This window comes from Aythya marila (assembly GCF_965140915.1).
Source record: "Aythya marila genome assembly, chromosome: 14".
Classification (NCBI taxonomy): Eukaryota; Metazoa; Chordata; class Aves; order Anseriformes; family Anatidae; genus Aythya; species Aythya marila.
Genome location: NC_139055.1, coordinates 8,068,945 through 8,094,496, shown reverse-complemented (window position 1 = coordinate 8,094,496; position 25,552 = coordinate 8,068,945). Strand labels below are relative to the sequence as shown.

Here is a 25,552-nt window from a genome sequence, read left to right as displayed (position 1 = left end):
CAAGGTTATGCAAATGTCACTATCACCTTACTCTCCTCTTTTGCTTCATAAAAATTTGGAAAGCCAGAACTATTGATACAGTGGGCTTGAATTACTTAGCAACTTCATGCTTTTCTCTTTATCACATAACTTTTCCATGTGTATCTCCTCCTGGTCAACTGAAATTGTCACTCCAGAAAACTGTGGAAGCAGTCATAAAAAAAGAATTGTATTAAAAAAAAAAAAAAAAAAAGTGGAAAAAACAATCTTAATAGATATTACTTCTCCCCACGAGATATATTAACATAGACTTAGAGATTATAATATTATTTGTGGGCTATTTGAGATCACCATGAAAACATGCTGTTCTAGGAATTTATGAAGAACATTTTTCTGCTGTATATTTGATGTAGGAGTAAGAACGAAGATGGAGAAACTGGATCTCACTGAGCACAAAATTTACAAAGATGAGAGTAATTACTTAGTTGGCTCCAGAAGGCATTAGTAGTACCAAAATGTTGAAGCTGAAAAGGGTTCATTTTAAAATAAGCATTGAAGGACTAAAGAGATAAAAGTGAGAATTCCTTCCTCTAAATAAGGCACATGGAAAAAGTATGGGTAGAAGTTTGGCTGGTATCTTCTGTCCAGCATTATCTTTGGAGATTAAAGACTACATCTATCAGAATTTCTCTGAGAACGTATATGAGCTTAGACGTTTGAAGCAGGGGATTTCTCTTCATTCTCCAATCTGGAAGATATTCTGGAGAGATTTCAGAGCAAATATCCTCGAGAACTGGTGTTAGTAGAAATGAAGTACTATTACACAGGAGGAAATATATTGATATTAATACTGAGCTAATTCTTCACTTCAGATTACCTTAGGGAGAACACACAGCAGCTAGAGATTCTCTTGTGAAAAAGAAAGTATCCAAAGCTCTGAGCCTCCTGTAACTGGTGTGTGCTTGAAAACTTGTAGATTATCTCTCTGCTTCTAGAATATGTTCTGTACAATGCACAAGCAGTCTCCCAACGTTTGCCCATAGCACACATCTTTGTCAAGAACATTTAACACAATGTTTGTATAGGACACCTTCAGGACGTTTCATACCGTCTTGGATTCTTAGTGCCAGAGATGTCTCAGTAAGTACTAAGTAAGTGTGTATTTGCCAAATACTTCAGGTGGGAAGAGTATTCCATAATTTACTCTAGCAATAGCCAACACCTGACGGAGGAGGGGCGTGCTGAGGCTGGCGGGTAGATGCCCATGTGTAGTTCCTGCTCTGGACGCCCAGTGCCGCTGCCGGGCAGGGAGAAACCAGTGAGCACCAGCCAGATGCTGCACGGCTGACGTTAGCTGAGAGCCCAGCCGGAATATTCTGCTTGCCGTGGAATACATCCCATTTCTAATGCTTTCCAAGGGATCTGCCGCATCAAGAACCGTCTGGAACTTCCAAGAGCACGCGACAGAATTGGGAATGTGAAGGAGGAAGAAGGTCACCCAGGCTGTAACCGCCTGCTGATGCCATACGCCGTTCCTGGGGAATATGGAGTCAGGCAGAGCCCGTTGGCTGGTAAGCATCGGCTTAGTACCGCGAGAAAGAAATGTTTACGTTTAACAGAGTGATTGGGGAAGCATTAACTGGACTGAATGCAGAGAGGAGGCTGGTTTGTCTCTCAGTAAACCACAAATAGGATATATACCAGTAGTATTTGTCATATAAAGGAGAGCCAGGAGGTGCAGAATGATTCTCCCGACTTTCGTCACGTTTGCATCCAGCTGAGGAGCTCAGGGCAGAAGCTCTGCGGGAGCGCTGGGGATTCAGAGTGCCAGAAGAGTAAGAAATTCGTCCTGAGAGCTGGCTGGGAAGGATAGTGTGGCTCCCTCCTTGCACTCGGACATGGAAAGCACACTGGTTCTGGAAAGCATCTGTGCTTTCATTCTGAGGGAGTGTTCCTCCCGAGCCACAGGGCGTGCCAGAGAAGACGGTTCTCACAGCTGCGAGGCAGTGGCTCCAGGGATGGTGCAGAAGTTTTTATTAGGGTGAGCCAAACATGACCTGGGAACAGTGAGCTTTCACTCGCATGATCTGAATTCCCAGACTGAAGACCAGGCAGGGGATTTTGAAACTGAAATTGCTCAGGATGCAGAAATGCGGGAAGAATTCTATTTTAGGAACACTGTGTCCTTAAACGTGGAGACCCAACAGGAAATGAGCAAAATATGTTGCCGTGGCTCTTTCCTAGATTTAAGATGTGAGTCTTTTAAAGAAGAACTAGGTTTTGTTTATTTTAAACAACGTTCTTAGGGTAAAGGAATTATCACTAAACAAAAAATCAAGAAAGCCTGCAACATCACTATGTGTTTAAGGAGATAAGCAAATTCTCTGACAAATTTATGCAGATTATATAATATTATGGCTATGGTTCTTTAGTCTGTCCTACGCACAATGTACCTTCACATGGCAGCACAGTTACTTCTTGCTTTTCCTGTGAGGCTTTTCCATACACACTCATTTTATTGTTGTAACTCGATGGAAGACGGAGTCATTAGCTATCCAATGATGCATGGTAAGTGATTTACTTCATTTTATGTTTCTCTACAATCTGAAAGAGTGTGACCTTCAATCTAAGGGCAACAACTTCTGATGTACAAAGATATTATTGAAGCTAAGAGTTCTGTTAAGGATCGCTGTTCCTGTTAAACCCTTCTACACCTGAAGCTGAAGGATAATGTCCCTCTTCAGAAATGAAGTGAAATATTCTCCACCTGGATTTGTTCTCTGCCTTAGTGGACCCAAGGATTTACAGTAAAGCAAGGTTACAGGTCCACCTTCCTCTCTCTGAGGTTCCAAGGACTGCGTAGGAGCACTGGTGAGGGCACAAGCAAATGGATACCAGGTGCCACTGTTATTTCTCCATGACGTGAATAAGGAACCGCATTCCCAACCAACTTCATCTACTGATGTACTTAACCTATAGTTGTTTTTACAACAAGCTTCTGTGTTGCTGATAACGATAGAAACCAGAGAGAAAGACACATCCAAGGAAGGAAGGAAGGAAGACTGTTCTCAAGGGCAGCTATGTGCATTTTGGGTACCTTGTATGTGTCCTGGCCAGATCTTGCCCAGAGTCCGCAAGAGTAGTCGTGATGTAACGCGATTCTCAGGGCTGGCGATGTGTGCCCTGGGGACTTTATCTCTTATCTGGCACGCTTCCCACCTCCCTCCTCCACTTCCTTGTATTTATTCCTTCCAGATCCTCCCAAAGAGGCGAATTATACTTTTCCCTGAGAATGATCCTGCCTCTAATCATCCCATAATAAATTCTGAAGATTCCTACACACACCTCCAACATCTCATAATCATTTTGTTGTTTCTTACGACATCCTTTCTGACAATCCATGATAATGTCCTTTCCTTTCCGTGTCTGGTAGAACCTCTTGGAATCTACACTTGGATAGCTCCTTTAATGGCCCATCAACCAGTATCCTAAGGTTCGTGGTCTTTGTCATTGTCACTGGTCGTTAAAGTTTGTGTCTCTAGGTGTTTAATTTTCTTGCCCTTTGTATTAAATAGCCTTAAATAACCTTACACAAGTGCAGGAGTTCAGGTTTGATCTCTGAGCACAACGTCCTTTCAGTTGTTTCTAAATCGTGTGGTAATATCAGAGGAGAAAGGGAGATACATCTCCAAAATGTGAAAGCAGGTTACAGAATTTTTACGTTTGTGTACGGCTGGGGACATTTTTCATGAATGTGTGAGTGCTGGGTTTTTTGGTGACACACCTTGGCGTGGGAGCAAAGGAAGGTTCACGGCCAACTCACGGAGAAAGACGCTTTTCACACAGCAAAGCACGGGAATCCTGTGTTGTCTGGGCAAAGTGTGACCCACAAAGTGACGTGAACAACGTTAGGATGACATGTCATTTTAGTAACATTTTAGTGAAATCGCGAGATAGAGTGATGGTGAATCATTTACTTCCTAGACCTTTCCCTATACCCTCTCTGGCACCAGCTCTCCTATTCAACAGTTTCCCTGACATTAGCATGCCCCACTTGCTGATTGTCCTGTGCTGATTAACAAGAGGCAAAGAAGGCAAACACCACTATTCATCCCGTGGAAGTGACATCTTTTCACAATCTCTCTACAGCACAGAGGAAAACTGAAAGCTGTATTTGAAGAGTTCGCGGTGGTGGGCTGGAAAATGATACCCAAAATGTTGTCACTCTGTATGGGGAGCAAGACTTCTTCAGATACGGCAAACACTACAACTTTTGGCTTCTGTTGGTAAGAAGAGTGGAGATTCAAGCAGCAAACATGAGATCAGCAGCTCTGTCCCGAATGCAAAGAATATATTCCCCCTTGAAACGCTGGGTGGGGGTGTTGGCCACGGACCGGCATTCTTCTCTGCATCGGCTTTTCAGACACAGGGAGACAGAAAAACCGTGCGAGCTGCTGGAAGGGCGGCGGGGCACGGAGCCGGGGGGGTTTCGGGCTTTATGATTCCTGACAAACATCGCTCTGCCTCCCTTTAAAATACGGGGAACAACGGCGGATGCTCGGAAAGGAGGGCTTATTTGGAGAGTCATGGCGTTTGGGAGACAGAGCAGAGGCACTGAGAGGCAAGTGGTCTTGTTTGTTCTGTGCGTTTGCGTGTGTCAGAGCGGGGCCGAAACCCTCCGCTATTCTCTGGCGGAGGAAATGGAGAGGGACTCCTTTGTCGCCAATATCGCAAAGGATCTGGGCGTTTCTCCGAGCCAACTCGCGTCTCGCAATGCCCGTGTTGTGTCCGAGGGGAACGAGCAGTATTTCCGCCTCAATCTAAACACCGGAGTCCTGACGGTAAAGGAGACGCTGGACCGAGAGGCGATCTGTCCGCAGAGCGACATCTGCACACTCTTCTTTAAGATATTATTTGAAAGTCCGGTGCAGCTGATCCGAGGGGAGGTGGAGGTTCGTGACGTGAACGACAACTCCCCCGTATTCCCGGAGAAGGAAATGGTTTTGGAAATTCTGGAAACAACATCCCCCGGGACTCGTTTCCCCCTAGAAACCGCCCAGGACAGGGACGTGGGGAGCAACGGCCTGCAGAACTACAGCCTCGGGTCCAATTCACATTTCTCCCTCGCTCTCGGAACAGGGAAAGATGGAGCAAAATACGCGGAACTCGTCCTACAGAGGCAGCTGGACCGCGAACAGCAGGGGGAGGTGAATTTACTCCTCTCCGCCATCGACGGGGGCTCGCCGCCCAGGTCAGGCACGGCTCAGGTCCGGATCGTGGTGCTGGATGCCAACGACAATATTCCTGTCTTCTCCCGGGAGGTCTACGAGGTCCGCGTGGCTGAAAACAGCCCCCCAGAGCAGCTGGTGGTTAGGGTCGTGGCCGCGGATCCCGACGAAGGGTCCTACGGCAGAGTGCGGTATGCCTTCACCCAGACATCGGAGCGGTCCCGCCAGCTCTTCGAGCTGAACGCTGCCACCGGAGAGATCCGGGTCTCGGGCAACCTGGATTTCGAAGAAACAAAAAAACACAAGTTGGTGGTGAGAGCCACCGATGGAGGAGGGCTGTCTGCACATTGCAAAGTGCATGTGGAGGTGCTGGACGTGAACGACAACGCCCCGGAGATAGCGCTCACCTCCCTCACCGCCTCTATCCCTGAGGATGCCCCGCCCCGAACCGTGGTGGCCCTGTTCAGTGTGCGGGACCGGGACTCGGGAGACAACGGTAGGACGGACTGCGCGATCGATGTCGATTTGCCCTTCAGTCTCACCCCCACTTTCGACAATTACTACGAGCTGCGCACAAACGCGGCCCTGGACAGGGAAAGGACGGCGGAGTACAACATCACCATCACAGCCATAGACTGGGGCAGATCTCGGCTGAGTTCTCGGGAAAGAATCTTCGTGCAGATATCCGATGTGAACGACAATCCCCCGGAGTTCACACAGGACGTTTATACCATATCAGTGAACGAGAACAACAACCCTATGCTCCGGATCGGCAATGTAAATGCCACGGACGCCGATGCGGGTAAAAACTCCCGTGTGAGCTACGCGCTGGTGCGAGAGGACAAAGAGCAGCCCGACGTGTCGATCAACTCTGAAAATGGGGACGTTTACATCCTCCGCCCACTAGACTACGAAGAGGTGCGCGCCATCGAGGTGACCGTGCGCGCCGCTGACGGGGGCTCGCCGGCGCTCAGTGCCGAGGCGCTGCTGCGGGTGCTGGTGCAGGACGAGAACGACAACGCGCCCGTCGTGCTGCACCCACCTCCCGACGGCAGCGCGGCAGCGGGCGAGTTGGTGCCGCGCTGGGCGCAGGCAGGTTACCTGGTGGCCAAGGTGGTGGCGGTGGACGCGGACGCGGGGCAGAACGCGTGGCTGTCCTACGAGCTGGCCAAGGCGACGGAGCCGGGGCTGTTCCGCGTGGGGCTGCACAACGGCGAGGTGCGCACGGCGCGGGCCGTGACCGAGCGCGACGCGCCCAGGCACAGGCTCGTCGTGCTGGTGCGAGACCGCGGGCAGCCACCGCGCTCCTCCACTGCCACCCTCACCATCACCCTGGTGGACGGCTTCTCTGAAGCCCACTTGCGTGTGAGCGAAGAGGCGCCGGCCACCGATCCCGACGGGAGGCTCACCCTGTACCTCATCATCTGCTTGGCCTGCGTGTCCGCGCTGTTCCTGGCCACTGCAGCGGCCGCCGTGGTTGTGAGGTTGCGGCGGGCCAGGCAGAGCATGGCGGGGTCCTTGCCCACTTTCCCGAAATCTGCCGCTGAGAGCAGCGCTGGCTCCTTGCCCCGTAGCTATGTATACGATGTCTGCTTCGCCGCCGGGACCGTCAACAGCGAGTTCCGCTTCCTTAGGCCCCTCTTCCCCTGCTTCCCAGCTGGGCTGCCCCACGGCCCGGGCGACCAGCGGAGCTCGGTGTGCTCGGCCAACCTCGGGGAAGAAGCCGACTGGGCTGCACAGGTGAGGGACCTGCGCGGGCCGAGGTGACGGGGGGGGGGGGGGGGGGAGGGCGGGGAGGGAGTAGAGGGGTCGGGAATCATCCCTGAATGTAGAAGTGGGGCAGTAGGGAGCAGCAAAGTGGCGGAGCTGGTCCTGAAAGAGTCGCCGGAAGGATAGGAGTGGGTGGTGGTAGTGTCAGAGCCGCCGCCGCGCGCTCGGCTGCTCCCCAAGTGCGGGCTAACCGCGGCTCTGCATTCGGCTTCATGCCCTGGTCATTTGTGTGAGATTAAGTCTGTGGTGTCATCCCAAAGGGGGGGGGGGGGCAGCTGGACCATGAGAAAATGTGAACCAGGAGGATGGATGCGGGAGCCACACAGTGGGTCCTGCCCACGTCTTGTGTAGAGTCCGTAGGGGCCGGGTGCAGGAACGACACCACTCCCGGAGACTCTATCCCTGGGGTCGTGGTGTCCTTGTTCATTGGTAGCAACAGGGTCTACGGGGGCAGAGGTGGGTCGGGGTGTCACCCTTCTGATGGCGTCCCCTGCACTGTTATCAAGAGCTGGTGCACGGCGCTGGCAGCTGCCGCTTACTGGGATAGTGGTGCTGAAGCCAAGCTGTCTCACAATCTGCCGTGGTCCACGGAGCTATATATCATAAAAATCCGGTATATTTTTGTGGCCTTTGTTAACAAAAGCCATCAAAACAATTATTGGCCATCAAAAAAAAAAAAAATTGCCCATCAAAATATGGAGATGGGGGCTTTACAAGGCAACCTCTTTGTCCCTTCCTGGCCCAGCCGGGTGCTCTCCGACAGTACCAGTATCTCACTTCACGGTGCTGTGAACTTATAATGAGTCTTATCTAAGACGTTTAACGTCCGTCTGTTCAAACAATATGGGGGAGACCAATAATGATTATCGAAACAGCTCCTCCTCTCCTCATTCTCACATTGAGTCCAAGTTGCCTCTAAAGGTGGGGTTATTTGTGTCTGATGCCCATCTAAAACTTCACGTGAGTCTGCAAAATGGACATATATGAGAAAGGAGACCCACAACCACCTTTTTATGGTCACTCCGTAACGTCTTCAAATTTAATAACCACTGATGACTTGGCCTCACATTACCACAGGTTCTCAGAACTGCCATGGCAGTGGCATTAAGAGGACACAAAGACCCACCTCGAAATATCAACGTTAAATCACGTTTTCTGTTTGCGAGAAACAGGTTTGGAGCTCTCCCTGTTTTAAATCCTCTTCTCCCTCCTCCTTCCCCCCCCCCCCCCCCCCCCCCCAAATTAATAAAAACTTTCCAGTGGTGACTTTTTGTTGTCCATATAGGAGGACGCTTTAGGGCTTTTATTTTACCTCGTTCAGGTCAGAGACCTGACTCCCATCCTTCCTCCCTCTTTGACTCACGCACTGGTTTAAGACAAGCCCTCTAAGCGTCTCGCTGACATCTGCTTACCCTCGACGTCCAAATATCAACACTCCATTCTGCTCTTTGCAGGGTCGAGTTCCCCTCTCTGAAGGCACGGGTCCCAGGCCAGCAGAGGAAAATGCCAGTTCTGATCAAAATCCTTGGCTCACCCATCAGTAAGTGAGGAGAAAGACAAACATCTTGGTCCTCACTGGCTAACGTCCTCACGGGGAAAGGAGAGCAGAGAGACGGAACGTGCACCAAAAAAGTACCAGCGTACAAGTCCTCTGTGAGACAGCAAGGACTCTCATCTTAAACAGTATTTTGTTCATATAAGTATTTTGAAATTGTGATAAGGATGGAGGAGGACTATGTTGCATGCTGATTACACTGAGACTTGATGTATGATTGTGAGAGAGTGCTATTTCTCCTGAATGTTAAGGGAAACATGAAAACAGAAACATGTTCAAGATATGCTTTTCCTACATCAGCTTTTCTGTATTATTTGTTATTGTGAAGAGGGCTCCTTCATCACGTTTTAGTTTTCTGCTACTTGTTCAATGCCAGGTCATACAGCTATTAAATTAAATGAGGCTTGCAAGGGAGTTTTTAATAACAAACATAAGGAAATTACTTTCGAAGTGGCTGACATTGGCACACTGTAATCGATCATGAGTTTACACGTTGTCCATGAAGTAGAGTGGTCTTTGAGCACTGTATTCCCTTTTTAAATTTGTTTCGTTTTCTTTCATAATAAAGCCGAAATCAACAGTTAAAGAGCGTTTCAGGATTATCAAATATAAGGTAGTAGAGAATTAAAAATACTGTTTGTGTTTTAACAGTAAAACGTTAACAATAATCTGAAGGCACTCTAGAATATAGAAAGTCAAGGAGCATTCCGTTTTCCTTTACTTTCATTAATCGGTATTAAAATATAAAGTAAGGTAGTATTTCCTGTCACTCACACGTTTAAAAGAGTAAAACGCCTGATGACAAAATAAACAATAAAAGGTACCTGTAAATCCCTCGTGTGAGTGTGCTATCTCAAAGACCACTTGTCACAGTAATCGCCTAGATAATACCCACCCCAAGAGTTGTATTTTGAGAATAATTCCATGCATTAGAAGTGGGTATTTTACAAGGCAAATCAGAACATCTTGGGAAGAGGGTGTTCTTCTGCCAGAGCAGGGTGGGGTGGGTTTGTCTGAGTCATGCTAAGATCGGTGAGAAAAGAGAGATGCTGCCCGAGCCCCTTTGCAAGGGCTTCTGGCCTGACAGGTTGTGAATCGGGAACAATTTCAATCCATTCGAGAAAACAGTCCAAGAACTAATAAAGGGAACCACCTAGCGATCACTGGCAAGGTTAATGGACCGGCTTATTCTGGGTGCTGTACACAGCTTTTTAGCTAAAGGGCCTGAAAATCACTTACTTAGTATGCACAAAAAATCGGAGCCATTTTAGGGAAGGACACTAGGAAAAAGCAGCCTCAGATAGATCTCATTTTCAGATAAAAGGCAAAAAGAAGCATTGCTTATTCGAACTTTTAACAGAATAGTACTGGGAGTTAAAGATAGTATCAGAACAAAGAAATCGAGCAGTTTGTCTCTATTTTTGCGGTTTTGCAGAGATCTCCTTGTACTTTCGCACGCCGGCCGCCTGGTGCCGCTGCTGACCGCAGAGGCTCTGCGTAGCTCCCGGCTCCACGGCCCTTGGGCTCGACCAGCCGGGGCTGCTCCGCTCGGGGGTCGGCGGGATAGATCAACACCTCCATTCTGCTCACGGAGGGGGAAGGAAGGTTAGCCGAGAGGGAAATGGAGCTGAGAAAGAGGGAGGAACCGCTTCCAGGGCGAGCGTTGTTTGTAATACTGCTCCTCTGCGTGTCGGGGGGGAGAGCAGAAACCGCCCGGTACTCTGTGCCCGAAGAGGCGGCGAGGGGCTCCCTTGTGGGAAATATAGTTAAGGATTTGGGACTGACCGCTGAGGAATTGTCGACTCGACAGGTTCGACTCGTTCCTGAAGGAGAAAAACAGTATTTTCAACTGGATCAGCACACCGGGGATTTGTTTGTGCGAGAACAGATGGATCGGGAGGAGCTGTGTGGGCAGAGCGAGCCCTGCCTGGTACGTTTCGATGTATTGTTGGAGGGTCCACTGCAGTCCTTCCGCGCCGAGGTAAGCCTCACAGACATTAATGATCATGCTCCCGTGTTCTTAAATAAAGAGATAATTTTAAAGATCTCGGAAACTACAAAGCCGAAAGCTCGTTTTTTACTGGAAAGCGCTCAGGATCCAGATGTGGGGAACAACAGTGTTCACCATTACAACATCAGCTCGAACGGTTATTTCCATATCTACACCCGGCAGCGTAGTGACGGCAGGAGGCACGCTGAGCTGGTGTTGGACAGAGAGCTAGACCGGGAAAAGCAGGCAGAAGTGGTTTTTAGCATCACGGCTGTGGATGGTGGGTCTCCACCGCGCTCTGGTACAGCCGTTATCCGCGTGGTAGTCCTGGATGCAAATGACAACATTCCAGTATTTACGCAGAGTCTGTATAAGGTCCGAGTATTAGAAAATAGCTCCGAGGATACCTTGGTGGCAGTCGTGTCTGCTAAAGATTTAGACTCAGGAATTAACGGGGAAATAGCCTATTCCATAGTTCAAAATTCAGAGGATAATCGAGAGACATTTAAAATAAATTCAGAGACAGGGCAGATTCGACTCAAAAAAACACTGGATTATGAAGAAATAAAGACCTACGAGATAGACATCCAGGCAACGGATGGAGGAGGCCTGTCTGCGAACTGCAAGGTGGAGGTGGGGGTGCAGGACGTGAACGACAACGCCCCCGAGGTAACAATCACCTCCCTCACCAGCAGCCTCTCCGAAGCAGCCCCGCTGAACACGGTGGTGGTCCTCTTCAGCGTGCGGGACCGGGACTCAGGGGACAACGGCAGGACGAGCTGCGACCTGCTGGGCGAGCAGCCCTTCAGCATTTTGCCGCTGGTGGGTGAAGCGTACGCGCTAGTGACATTGGAGGCGTTGGACCGAGAGAAGGTGTCGGGGTACAACGTGACGGTGCGGGCCAGTGACGCCGGTACTCCTGCACTCTCAACATCGAAGACGCTGGTGGTGCGGCTCTCGGACGTGAACGATAACGCGCCCACCTTCTCCCAGGCTATTTACAACATGGTGCTACGTGAAAACAAGCCCGCTGGGACGATCCTGGGCCGCCTTAATGCCACAGACGCCGACACGGGTGAAAACGCCCTTGTGAGCTACATGCTGGTGCTGACTCCACTGGGGGTCTCCGCTGCGCGGTCCTTCTTGTCGGTGGAGGCCGAGAGCGGCATAGTAAGGGCTCTGCATCCAGTGGACTACGAAGAGGTGCACGCCTTCGAGGTGACCGTGCGCGCCGCTGACGGGGGCTCGCCGGCGCTTAGCGCCGAGGCGCTGCTGCGGGTGCTGGTGCAGGACGAGAACGACAACGCGCCCGTCGTGCTGCACCCACCTCCCGACGGCAGCGCGGCAGCGGGCGAGTTGGTGCCGCGCTGGGCGCAGGCAGGTTACCTGGTGGCCAAGGTGGTGGCGGTGGACGCGGACGCGGGGCAGAACGCGTGGCTGTCCTACGAGCTGGCCAAGGCGACGGAGCCGGGGCTGTTCCGCGTGGGGCTGCACAACGGCGAGGTGCGCACGGCGCGGGCCGTGACCGAGCGCGACGCGCCCAGGCACAGGCTCGTCGTGCTGGTGCGAGACCGCGGGCAGCCACCGCGCTCCTCCACTGCCACCCTCACCATCACCCTGGTGGACGGCTTCTCTGAAGCCTTCCTGCAGCTTTCGCAGGCGCATGCGGGAAGCCCGCAGCAGGAAGAGGGCGACCACGACCTTCTCACTACCTACCTCATCGCCTCCCTCTGCTGCATCTCCTCACTCCTCCTTGTAGTCATCGCAGCCTTTTCGGGGACCACGCTGTGCAAGGGTCGCCTCTGCCCGGCGTTCCTGAACTACTCTGCTCGCGGCTCTGCTGACAGCGACTTGACTGACGATGCCAGGGACATGGCCTGCAGGGGAGATCTGTGGCCGGGCTACCACTACGAGATGTATTTGACCAACGACTCGGGACAGAGTGACTTCAAGTTCCTGAGGCCCGTCCTGCCGACTCCTCAGAGTCCACCAGGCTACGCGGAGGCTGGCAAGGGCAATATGCTTGAGTGCAGCCCGCAGCGCGCTGGCCAGAAGAGACCCGAGCAGGGGACAGCAGCCCCTCCGTCGCTCTAACTGCCTGCCTGCCCTCCTCAAGCCCGGGCGGTTGCAGCGCGCATGCCTGCACGGTAGAGCAGGAGGTGCCTTTGTGCTTGCACCTGTCTGGGAGCGTTTCCCATGTCTCGTCCCCACCATGCGATTTCGAGTAGATGTAGTGATGTGTTGTTTTTCTGCGTGCATAATACCTGATAGGGAGATCCACGCGGAGGCCCCTTCCTGGTTTCTCAGAGCAGAGAAGGCGGACAGGTGCCTCCGGACAAAGCCTCCATCTCGCTGTGCAGGGCTGAAAGGCCTTCTCCTAGTCCTCGGGCTTTGTGTTTGTCCTTGTCCTTGTCCTTCTCCTTGGCCCTCGGAATTGTGTTTGTCGTTGTGTTACGGGTGGGTTTGTGGCAAGGCGCCGAGGTTGGCATCATGGTGGGCTCTTGCAGATTGTAGAGGGCGGAGAGGCTGCGGAGCTGCGGGCGCTACCGGTGCGTTTGCCTCAAGCTCGGCGTTTTTGCCCGCTGCAGGCTTTGCCTTTGCTTTTGAGTGTGTGCGGCGGGCAGCGGGACATGTGCACATGTGCCCGATGGAGTGTGGCTGCAAGAGGCAGCGGCCAGGACCGCGTCCCGACCAGGAGCAGTCCACAAGGAGAGGTGAAAAGTCTTTCACTTGGGGAGAAAGAATCCCTTGTTCCATGAAAGCTGCCTGGTGGAAAAGGCCCAGGGGTCCCGATGGACACCAAGATGAACCTGAGGCAGCATCATGCCCTTGTCATAAAGAAGGCTAATGATATCTCACGTTGCATCAGCGGAGTATCTCAAACAGGTTAGGGAAAATCGTCCTTCCCATCTGATCACCATTGATGAGGCAAGACCCTGCCTAGTGTTTCAGAGATGAAAGGGATCTAGCTCATGACACTTACCCTTGTTTCCTGGAGATTAAATAGCACTTAAAATTGGCCTAGCAAATGACCCTCTAAGAAGTCAGATGAATGATTTTCTTCACCCCCCAAGAGAAAAATAAATTAAATTAAATGAAAGAAATTAAAGTTTCCTCCCTTCAGGAAATATGTTCCATCTCGGGAGTAGCTTTTCTGAAATGCTTCATAAGTAGAGTTTCGCTCTTTATATTGGCTCGTTAAGTTCTTGGTCTTGTTAAATAGTTTCGTTACTTAAATTCTTTGTCCTGCTTGTTAGGGAGCAAGTGGACCTCATCCTGTCCTATTTCAGAGATGTAACACAAATGTGAGATTGGGCAACAGTCATTCTCATGGTAATGCCACTTGGCCATCCTTCCTTAAAAGCAAAGCAAGTCACGCTCCTGTAATGCACTTTAGCCATGTCCCCATGTCAGCAGGGAAAGAATGGTGTGAGTCCTGCCTGTGTTTCAATGCAGCACAAGTGCTGCTCTCTTTCTTGGCTGGTTCCTGGATCTCTGTGTCTGAGATGCATGAGCCCTGTGTGCATTTGTGATGTGTGCTTCTCCAGTTTGGCCAGCAAGAGAGACGCTTAGAGTGAGTACTGTCATCTCCAGGGGACAGAAAAAAAAGTGCACAACCTGAGATCACTGTGGTTTAGAAAAGGTGGGTTGGCTGTCTTCTGGAGATTACCTCAAAGCTCTAGAAGCACCCATGATACTGGGCACGATGGTAACTATAAAACACTGTGAACTTCAGTTTGCCTGGATTCAGTTTGACCGGCAAGAAACTGCCGGACTTTTGTGAAAGGCTGCGAGTGGGCGGCCAGGAGCGCGTCCCGTCCCGGAGCAGTCCCGCCGCAGGCCGCAGGGTGGTGCTCGTGGCCAAGGCGGCGGCGAGCGGCTGCGAGCGGGGAGGCGGCCGAGCCCAGCGCAGCGCAGCGCAGCGCAGCGCAGCGCAGCCGGGAGGCGGCGGCGAGCGGTCGTCCGCGCCGTCCTCCGCAGCAGCCGCTGCCGGTCCCGGAGTGCCGCGCTGCGGGCCGCCAGCCGAGCTCGGCGAGAGGGAGAGAGGGAGGCCGCGAGGGAGGGCGCCCGCCCTTGCCGCCGCGCTGCTGCCGGGCGCCGCTTCCCGCGGAGGACTGCGGCAGACGGAGGGTGTCCGCCGCCCCGCCATGGCGTCTGCAAGGCAAGTGCTTTGTCTGTGTGCTTTGCTGTGCGTGCCGCGCGTTCGCTGCGAGCCCATCCGCTACTCCGTAGCCGAGGAGGGCGAGAGCGGCTCCGTGGTGGCCAACGTGGCGGAGGACGCGGGGCTGACGCCGGCGCAGCTCTCGGCTCGCCGGGCACGCATTGCCTCCCCGGACGGCCGGCAGCATTTTGGCTTAGAGCGCGCCACCGGCCGCCTCGTCCTGGCGGAGCGGCTCGACCGCGAGGAGATGTGCGGCCGCTCGCTTACGTGCACGCTCGCCTTCGAGCTCCTGCTGGAAAACCCGCTGCAGTTCTTTCGTGTCGAGGTGGCCGTGGAGGACGTCAACGACCACTCGCCGGTCTTTCCCGAGGAACGAGTCACATTTCAGATCCCGGAAACCAGCGACCCTGGCTCGCGTTTCCCCGTGGAGGCTGCTCAGGACCTGGACGTTGGCAGCAACAGCATCCAGGCTTACACCATCGCTCCCGAAAATGGATATTTTAGTGTCTCTTTCGGGACTCACAGTGACGATGACAAGTTTGTCGACTTGGTCTTAGATCAAACACTAGACAGAGAGGAGCAGCCAGAGCTGTTTTTCAGTCTCATTGCTACAGACGGTGGCTCTCCACCTAGGAGTGGGACCACGCAAATCCACATCGTAGTTCTTGATGTAAATGACAACGCTCCTACATTCACACAGAAGTATTACATTGGACGTGTTTTGGAAAATGCTGCAATAGGTTCTGTGATTCTCAGCGTTGTTGCAACAGATCCAGACATGGGACTGAATGGTGACATCTCCTATAGGTTCAGTAATGTTCTTGAGGACAGCCAGTCCACATTCACAATTGACAGTATGACTGGTGAAATTCGAGTTGCAAAACCCCTGGACTTTGAGGCCACACAGAAACATGAGCTCAGTGTGCGAGGAACTGATGGTGGGGGCCTCTCAGCAATATGCAAGGTGTTGGTGGAGGTGCTGGATGTGAACGACAATGCACCGGAGGTGGTGGTGAGTTCCTTCAGCAGCCCCCTCCCCGAGAACACAGATCCTGGGACAGTGGTAGCTGTATTTGCTGTGAGGGACCGGGATTCTGGTGTGAATGGGGAGATCAGCTGTGCCCTTGAAGACCAGCTCTCCTTCTCCCTGAGGCCAGCCTATAAGAATTACTATGAGCTGGTGACTGTGAGCACATTGGATCGGGAGGAGACAGCTCAGTACCTTGTGGTCATCACAGCGGCAGACGCAGGATCTCCTCCTCTCACCACTACCCAGACCTTCACCGTGGACATCTCCGATGTCAATGACAATGCCCCCGTTTTCAACCAGACATCGTACACCATGTATGTGCAAGAGAACAATATCCCTGGAGTGCTTGTTGGGGCTATCAGTGCAGTGGACTCAGATGCAGGACCCAATGCCAAGGTGACCTATTCCCTGTGGCCTGTGCACCCCACTGAGCGGGACCCCTGCTCCTGCATCTCTGTGAACTCAGAGAACGGACATGTGTTTGTGCTGCGTCCACTGGACTATGAGCAGGTGAGGCAGCTTGAGGTGCTGGTGAGTGCCACCGATGCGGGGTACCCTCCCCTCAGCACCAACGTCACCGTCCACCTTCTCGTGGTGGATGAGAACGACAATGCCCCACTGGTGTTGCACCCTGCTCAGGACAGCAGCCCGCCATCCAGTGAGCTGGTGCCAGCATCGGCTGAGGTGGGGGACCTGGTCACCAAAGTGGTGGCCGTTGATGCGGACTCTGGTCAGAACTCGTGGCTTTCCTTCCACCTGCTGAGGGCCACAGACCCCGGGCTGTTTGCTGTGGGTAGCCAAAATGGGGAGGTGCGTCTGAGGAGGCCAGTGACAGAGAGGGATGCCGTGAAGCAGAAGCTCGAGGTGCTGGTACGTGACAATGGGCGGCCACCTCTGTCGGCCACTGCAGCACTGAACGTACTCCTGCTCAACGGCCTCTCACAGGAACACCTGCCACAGCAGGAGCTGGCTGTGCAGGATGAAGACAGCTCCCTTACAGTCTATTTAATCGTTTCACTCGTCTTTGTCTCCCTCCTCTTCCTCACATCTGTTGCAGCCTTTGTTGCTTGCAAGGTGTTCAAGAGAAAGGATCTGAAAGGAGGGCATGTGCTGTATGGCACGGGCAACTTGCAGAGCAGTCTTGCTGCTGGGGCTGCTGCTGGGACCCTACCCCATGCCTATTGCTACGAGATCAACCTCACCACGGGGTCGGGCAACAGCGAGTTCAAGTTCCTGAAGCCCATCCTCCCCAGCGTGCCACCACAGCACTGTGACACAGGCAGTGGTGTTGATGATACAGAGGATTTCCCTTCCATCCCGAACTCCATGGGGGATGCAGCCCTGGACATCTCTGGTACACCATCTGTTGGACATTTTAATGGCCTTCCCTTTAACTAGGTCTGAGTCCACACAGTGGAAAGCTTCATGCCTTGGAGCTGGAAGGGATCTGGCTAAAGATATTCAGTCTTGTTTCCTGGAGATTAAATCTGCGTTTGTAATTGGCTTCACAAATGATCCTCTGACACTAAGTCAGATGTGTGTTTTTCTTCTCCCCCCCAAAAAACGGTGAGAAATTAAATATATATATATAGGAGAACTAAGGCCTTTGTTCTCAGGCAATGATATGTTCCAGGTCTGGTACTGGTGCTTCATGAGCAAGGTTTGATTCTGGCTCTCTGGATATATGCTTGTCATTAGGAAAAACCTTGAAAATCACCCTGTCTTTTTCTGGGCTGAAACACAATGTTGTGGATGGGCAGTTGACAGTGCAGTATAACCCGCCTCCCCTTTCTGCAGGGAAGAAAGATATTAGTCCTGCGTATCACTGCAGTGCAAGTGCTTCTCTCTTTCTTTCCTGAGTCCTGGATCTCTCTCTGTGTGCCATGTTGGCACCATGTGGTTTTGCAGTGTGTGGTCTTCCACCTCAGTTGGCATGAACCATGTATTTTACTGGGTTCTGCCATCTCATCTTCTGCAGGGCACAGCAAAAACATGCAGAGCCAGACTTTGCAGTGGTCCATGTTCTTGGGACTGACTCAAAACTATAGCACGACTAACAATTCCAACAGACACTACTTATACATATCTTTGACCTTGATCATTGTGTTTGGGTGGATGGCAAGGCATCTTGATACATTGCCTCAGAGGACCTGTGTCTATAAGGCATTAGATAGGCTTTAAAAAGGAATGTCCTTTTGTTGTGTCATTGTTTTCATTCTTGCTTGAAGGGGTTCCTCAATGAAAGGGAAGTGCTATCATGGTCTGGTTTTCCAGGTTTTTGTTAGAATGCTTACATCTTCCTTTTTTTCCCTTTCTCCTTTGACTGTGTATTTAAGCATTGTCTTACGAATTCCCCTTAAGAAAGACGGACATTCAACGTATAACGATGGGTTATTGGAAAGAAGGTGTTCTGGGACTGGATACATAAACACCCTTAAGTTCTGTTGTGCTGCTTTGTACACTGTATCATTTTTATGCTGGTATACCCTTGTCTGTAAAAGTGAAATGGAATGAATGCCCAAGTGCCATTCTGGCAATAAAAAGGATGGTGTTGTCCTGGGTCACTGTCTGTCTGGGTACTTTTTTATTTACTATATATATTTTTAATTGTTTCCTTTATTGAGGTATTGTTCTGTGGGAATGTGTCCTCAACCTGGAGACGTGACTGCTTGTGCCTGAAGGAAAAGGGTAGGTAGCAAAGATTTGCTAGAAGGCCTCTTGTGGGTCTTGTGAGTCCTGAGAATATGTGGCTGAACAGCTGGGCCAGGAAGAGTGGTGATCAATGGCATAAAGTCCTGTTGAATTCCAGGAACTCTTGGTGTACCCCATGGATCAATACAGATTTGCTACTTCACTTAGATCCATACACGTCCATGGATTTGGATGGGTTTCATCTCAGGGTGCTCAAAGAGCTGACTGACAAAATTGTGGGACTTCTCTCAATTATTTTTCAGTGTTCTTCGGAATCTGGAGAGGTCCCAGTTGACCGGAAGCTGGCAAATGTTGTACCAGTTTTCAAGAAGGGCAAGAAAGAAGACCCTGGAAACTCCAGGCCTGTTAGTCTCATGGCAGCGCAGGGTAGAATTATGGAGATAATCCTGGGAGTTATTGAATCGCCTCTGAGGGAAAAATTAGTTATTGGTCATAGCCAAGATGGCTTCATGAGGGGTAGGTTCTGTTTAACAAATTTGATTTCCCATCCCGTCGATGAAGGGAAACCATCTGCTGTAATCTTTTTGGATTTCAGTAAAGCTTTTGACACAGTTTCCCTTAGGATCCTAATGGGCACACGGTCAAGCATACGGCTAGACAAAACATCATACGATGGGTGAATAATTATCTGATGTGTATTGCTTAAAGTTTTATGGTAAACGGGGCTACACCAGCGCAGTGGACAGTCAAAAGTGGGGTCCCCCAAGGCTTTGTATTAGAGCCAGTTCTCTTCAATGTTTTTATAAATGATTTGGATGTAGGAATAGAAGGAATTTTGAGCAAATGTGCATTAGGTTTGTACTCTTAGTCACATGCTCTGAATTTTTGTTGTAGAGCTGTGTGGAGACAGGAGTTGGACTTGATGATCCATATGGGTTTCATCCCACTTGGGGTATTCCTTTTATTCTTTGATGAATGTCCTTATAAATAATCTCCATGATGGGACAGAGTGTACCCTCTGTAAGTCAGCAGGTGCAGTAAAACCAGAGTGGGGTTGAGGTAGAGAAGTGTTGGTTACAGCAGAGGGTCTTGCTGTCATCAAAAGGATCTGGAGAACCTGGAGAAATGGGCTGACAGGACCCTCATGGAGTTCCACAAGGAGATATGCAAAGTCCTTCACTTGGGGAGGAACAATGCCATGTTCCAGGAAAGCAGGCTGGTGGAAAAGGCTCTGGGGGTCCCAGTGGATACCAAGTTGAACATGTGCCAGCAGCATGCCCTTGCCATAAAGAAGCCTAATAATGGTTGTATCAGCAGAATCTCTTGAACAAGTCAAGGGAATATCTCAAGCAGTCCAAGGAAAGCCGTATTTCCCTTCTGTTGACCAGTGGTGAGGCCAGACCCTGTCTAGTGTTTTAGAGCTGGAAGGGATCTAGGTCACAACCCTTACCCTTGTCTCCTGGAGACTAAACCTGCACTTGAAACTGGCCTTGCAAATAACCCTCTAAAAATATGTCAGATATATGTTTTCCTCCACCCCTCCAAAATAAATAAATAACCAAAAAATAGGATGAAAGAAACTAAAGTCTCCATCATTTAGGCAATGATATGTTTCACCTCACTCGAGATCTCTTCTGAAGTGAGTAGAAATTGGCTCTCCAGATTATTTTGTTAAGTTCTTTGTCTCCTTAATTCTTTTTCTCCTTAAATTCTTTGTCCTGCTTGTTGTAATTGGCTTCGCAAATGACTCTCTAATATGAAGTCAGATGTATGTTTCTCCTCACCCGTCAAAGGAAAAATAAAATAAAACAGATATAATAAAATTAAGAAAGTAAAGTTTCTTTCCTTCAGGCAATTTCTTTCATCTCGGACAATATATTTTTTGAAGTACTTAATTAGTAGGGTTTGGCTCTTTAAATTCGCTCATTAACTACTTTTTCTTGTTAAATTCTTTGGCTCCCTAATTAATTAGTCCTCCTTGTTAGGGAGCAAGTGGACCTCATCCTGTCCTTTTTCTGGGATGTAACACAAATGTGAGATTGGGCAACAGTCATTCCCATGGTAACGCCACTTGGCCATCCTTCCTTAAAAGCAAAGCAAGTCACGCTCCTGTAATGCACTTTAGCCATGTCCCCATGTCAGCAGGGAAAGGATGGTGTGAGTCCTGCCTGTGTTTCAATGCAGCACAAGTGCTGCTCTCTTTCTTAGCTGGTTCCTGGATCTCTGTGTCTGAGATGCATGAGCCCTGTGTGCATTTGTGATGTGTGCTTCTCCAGTTTGGCCAGCAAGAGAGACGCTTAGAGTGAGTACTGTCATCTCCAGGGGACAGAAAAAAAAGTGCACAACCTGAGATCACTGTGGTTTAGAAAAGGTGGGTTGGCTGTCTTCTGGAGATTACCTCAAAGCTCTAGAAGCACCCATGATACTGGGCACGATGGTAACTATAAAACACTGTGAACTTCAGTTTGCCTGGATTCAGTTTGACCGGCAAGAAACTGCCGGACTTTTGTGAAAGGCTGCGAGTGGGCGGCCAGGAGCGCGTCCCGTCCCGGAGCAGTCCCGCCGCAGGCCGCAGGGTGGTGCTCGTGGCCAAGGCGGCGGCGAGCGGCTGCGAGCGGGGAGGCGGCCGAGCCCAGCGCAGCGCAGCGCAGCGCAGCGCAGCCGGGAGGCGGCGGCGAGCGGTCGTCCGCGCCGTCCTCCGCAGCAGCCGCTGCCGGTCCCGGAGTGCCGCGCTGCGGGCCGCCAGCCGAGCTCGGCGAGAGGGAGAGAGGGAGGCCGCGAGGGAGGGCGCCCGCCCTTGCCGCCGCGCTGCTGCCGGGCGCCGCTTCCCGCGGAGGACTGCGGCAGACGGAGGGTGTCCGCCGCCCCGCCATGGCGTCTGCAAGGCAAGTGCTTTGTCTGTGTGCTTTGCTGTGCGTGCCGCGCGTTCGCTGCGAGCCCATCCGCTACTCCGTAGCCGAGGAGGGCGAGAGCGGCTCCGTGGTGGCCAACGTGGCGGAGGACGCGGGGCTGACGCCGGCGCAGCTCTCGGCTCGCCGGGCACGCATTGCCTCCCCGGACGGCCGGCAGCATTTTGGCTTAGAGCGCGCCACCGGCCGCCTCGTCCTGGCGGAGCGGCTCGATCGCGAGGAGATGTGCGGCCGCTCGCTTACGTGCACGCTCGCCTTCGAGCTCCTGCTGGAAAACCCGCTGCAGTTCTTTCGTGTCGAGGTGGCCGTGGAGGACGTCAACGACCACTCGCCGGTCTTTCCCGAGGAACGAGTCACATTTCAGATCCCGGAAACCAGCGACCCTGGCTCGCGTTTCCCCGTGGAGGCTGCTCAGGACCTGGACGTTGGCAGCAACAGCATCCAGGCTTACAGCATCGCTCCCGAGAACGAGTACTTCAGTGTTTCCTTTAAGCATCCGAGAAAAAAGTTTATAGAATTGGTATTGGAAAAGCCTCTCGACAGAGAGGAGCAGCCAGAGCTGTTTTTCAGTCTCATTGCTACAGATGGTGGCTCTCCACCTAGGAGCGGGACAGCCATCATCCACATTGTAGTTCTAGACGCAAATGACAATGCTCCCGCCTTTACTCAGGAAGTTTATGTTGGTCAGGCTTTGGAAAATGCCCCAGCAGGGTCTGTGGTTCTCAGAGTTGTAGCCACTGATCCAGACGTGGGAGTGAATGGTGACATCTCCTATAGGTTCAGCCAAGCAGTCAGTGAGAGCCAATTGCCTTTCACAATTGACACTCTGAGTGGTGAAATTCGTGTCACAAAGCCCCTGGATTTTGAGACTATACAGAAATATGAGCTCAGTATGCTGGCAACTGATGGTGGGGGTCTCTCAAGCATGTGCAGTGTAGTCGTGGAGGTGCTGGATATGAACGACAATGCACCGGAACTGGTGGTGAGTTCCTTCAGCAGTCCCCTCCCTGAGAACACAGAGCCTGGGACAGTGGTAGCTGTATTTGCTGTGAGGGACCGGGATTCTGGTGTGAATGGGGAGATCAGCTGTGCCCTTGAAGACCAGCTCTCCTTCTCCGTGAGGCCAGCCTATAAGAATTATTATGAGTTAGTGACAGTGACCACGTTGGATCGGGAGGAGACAGCTCAGTACCTTCTGGTCATCACAGCAGCAGACACTGGTACTCCTCCTATCACCACTACCCAGACCTTCACCGTGGATATCTCTGATGTCAATGACAATGCCCCCGTTTTCAACCAGACATCGTACACCATGTATGTGCAAGAGAACAATATCCCTGGAGTGCTTGTTGGGGCTATCAGTGCAGTGGACTCAGATGCAGGACCCAATGCCAAGGTGACCTATTCCCTGAGGCCTGTGCACCCCACTGAGCAGGACCCCTGCTCCTGCATCTCCGTGAACTCAGAGAACGGACATGTGTTTGTACTGCGTCCACTGGACTATGAGCAGGTGAGGCAGCTTGAGGTGCTGGTGAGTGCCACCGATGCGGGGTCCCCTCCCCTCAGCACCAACGTCACCGTCCGCCTTCTCGTGGTGGACGAGAATGACAATGCCCCACTGGTGTTGCACCCTGCTCAGGACAGCAGCCCGCCATCCAGTGAGCTGGTGCCAGCGTCAGCTGAGGTGGGGGACCTGGTCACCAAAGTGGTGGCCGTTGATGCGGACTCTGGTCAGAACTCGTGGCTTTCCTTCCACCTGCTGAGGGCCACAGACCCCGGGCTGTTTGCTGTGGGTAGCCAAAATGGGGAGGTGCGTCTGAGGAGGCCAGTGACAGAGAGGGATGCAGTGAAGCAGAAGCTCGAGGTGCTGGTGCGTGACAATGGGCGGCCACCTCTGTCGGCCACTGCAGCACTGAACGTACTCCTGCTCAACGGCCTCTCACAGGAACACCTGCCACAGCAGGAGCTGGCTGTGCAGGATGAAGACAGCTCCCTGACAATCTATTTAATCATTTCACTGGTCTTTGTCTCCCTCCTCTTCCTCACATCTTTCGCAGCCTTTGTTGCTTGCAAGGTGTGCAAGAGAAAGGAGCTGAAAGGAGGACATGTGCTGTATGGCATGGGCAACTTGCAGAGCAGTCTTGCTGCTGAGGCTGCTGCTGGGACCCTTCCCCACGCCTATTGCTATGAGATCAACCTCACCACGGGGTCGGGCAACAGTGAGTTCAAGTTCCTGAAGCCCATCCTCCCCAGCGTGCCACCACAGCACTCTGACACAGGCAGGGGTGTTGCTGACACAGAGGATTTCCCGCCGATCCTGAACTCCATGGGGGATGCAGCCCTGGACATCTCTGGTACGCCATCTGTTGGACACTTTAATGGCCTTCCCTTTAGATCTGCGTCGACACAGTGGAACGCTTAAATCTGCATTTGTAATTGGCTTCACAAGTGACCCTCTAACACTAAGTCAGATGTATGTTTTTCTTCACCCCTCCAAAAAGATTAGGAATTAAAAAATGTAAGAGAACCAAGGCTTTCTGCTCATGCAATGATGTGTTTCAGCTCTGATACTGAGTTCTCCAAAGTGCTTCATGAGCAAGGTTTGATCCTGGCTCTCTAGCTAAATGCTTGTCATTAGGAAAAATCTTGAAACTCACCCTGTCTTAGTCTGTGTTCAGACATTATGTTGAGGCTGGGCAGTTGACGCTGCAGTATAGCCCTCCTCCCTTGTCTGCAGGGAAGAAAGATGTTAGCCCTGTGTATCACTGCAGTGCAAGTGCTTCTCTCTTTCTTTGCTGAGTCCTGGATGTCTCTGTGTGAGGCATGTCAGCACCATGTGTTTTTGCACTGTGTGGTCTTCCACCTCAGTTGGCATGAACCACGTATTTTACTGGGTTCTGCCATTCCATCTTCTCCAGGGCACAGCAAAAACATATAGTGCCAGACTTTGCAGTGGTCCATGTGCTTGGGAGTGACTCAGAGCTATAGCAGGGCTAACGATTCCAACATAGACACTAGTTATACATATCTTTGACCCTGATCATTGTGTTTGGGTGGATGGCAAGGCATCTTGATACATTGCCTCAGAGGACCTGTGTCTACAAGGCAGAAGAAAGATAGGCTTTAAAACAGAATATCCTTTTTTGTGTCATTGTTTTCATTGTTGCTTGAAGGTGTTCCTCAATGAAAGGGAAGTGCTATCATGGTCTGGTTTTCCATGTTTTTGTTAGAATGCTTACATCTTCCTTTTTTTTTTTTTTTTTTTTTCCCCTTTCTATTTTGGCTGTGTATTTTAACATTGTCTTATGAATTCCCCTCAAAAAGGACTGACATCCAAAGTATAATATTGGGTTGGTGGAAAGAAGGTGTTCTGGGACTGGATACAGAAACACCCTTATGTTCTGTTGTGCTGCATTATACACTGTATCATTTTTAAGCTGGTATACCCTTGTCTGTAAAATAAAATGGAATGAATGCCCGAGTGCCATTCTGGCAATAAAAAGGATGCTGTTGTGGAGAGAGTCTTTGTAGTAATGTTCTTATAAGGAAAGCTCTGTAAACTATCCAGGATATTTCCAAAACTATGGGTGCTTTTTTTTATTATTACATATATTTTTACTTGGTTCCTTTATTGAGATATTGTTCTGGGGGAATGTGTCCTCTACCTAGAGTTGTGACTGCTAGTGCCTGAAGTAAAAGGGTGGGTATCAAGGATTTGACAGAAGGCCTCTTGTGAGTCTTGTGAGCACTGAGCATATGTGGTTGAACAGGTGGGCCCAGAAGAGTGGTGATCAATGGCATAAAGTCCTGTTGGATGCCAGGAACTCTTGGTGTACCCCATGGATCAATACAGATTGCATTGTTTAATGTGTATGTGATTTGCTACTCCACCTGGATCTATACACATCCATGGATTTGGATGGGAATCATCTCAAGGTTCTCAAAGAGCTGACTGACATCATTGTGGGACTTCTCTCAATTATTTTTCAATGTTCTTGGGAATCGGGAGAGGTCCCAGTTGACTGGAAGCTGGCAAATGTTGTACCAGTTTTCAAGAAGGGCAAGAAAGAAGACCCTGGAAACTACAGGCCTATTAGTCTCATGGCAGTGCCTGGTAAAAGTATGGAGATAATCCTGGGAGTTATTGAATCGCCTCTGAGGGAAAAAGTAGTTATTGGTCCCAGCCAAGATGGCATCCTGAGGGGTAGGTTCTGTTTAACAAATTTGATTCCTTTTTATTTTAAGATCACCCATCTAGTCGACGAAGGGAAGCCAGC

The 25,552-nt window shown here is 51.0% G+C and overlaps 2 protein-coding genes across 2 annotated transcripts; both read left to right on the top strand.

Annotated features, from left to right (window-relative positions):
• Positions 1-406: 406 nt before the first annotated feature.
• Positions 407-17,199, top strand: LOC309883690 (uncharacterized protein; the record flags this gene model as incomplete). The annotated part of the gene is given in 10 exon segments (XM_082771975.1): positions 407-452; positions 1,398-1,550; positions 4,546-6,947; positions 8,432-8,517; positions 9,968-10,001; positions 10,343-12,530; positions 14,310-14,342; positions 14,345-14,415; positions 14,417-14,461; positions 14,464-17,199. Coding segments are annotated over 10 exon segments (7,707 nt in total). The 3' UTR covers positions 17,113-17,199.
• Positions 17,200-21,004: 3,805 nt separating this feature from the next.
• On the top strand, positions 21,005-24,982 carry LOC309883367 (protocadherin beta-15-like). Its single transcript, XM_082771358.1, has one exon. It carries the CDS (start codon positions 21,238-21,240, stop codon positions 23,695-23,697), a length of 2,460 nt encoding a protein of 819 aa, XP_082627484.1. The 5' UTR covers positions 21,005-21,237; the 3' UTR covers positions 23,698-24,982.
• Positions 24,983-25,552: the final 570 nt, after the last annotated feature.

What these genes read in the sequence shown, in the direction of transcription:
- LOC309883367 (XM_082771358.1), top strand. Translation starts at nt 21,238, where the DNA reads ATGGCGTCTGCAAGGCAAGTGCTTTGTCTGTGTGCTTTGCTGTGCGTG.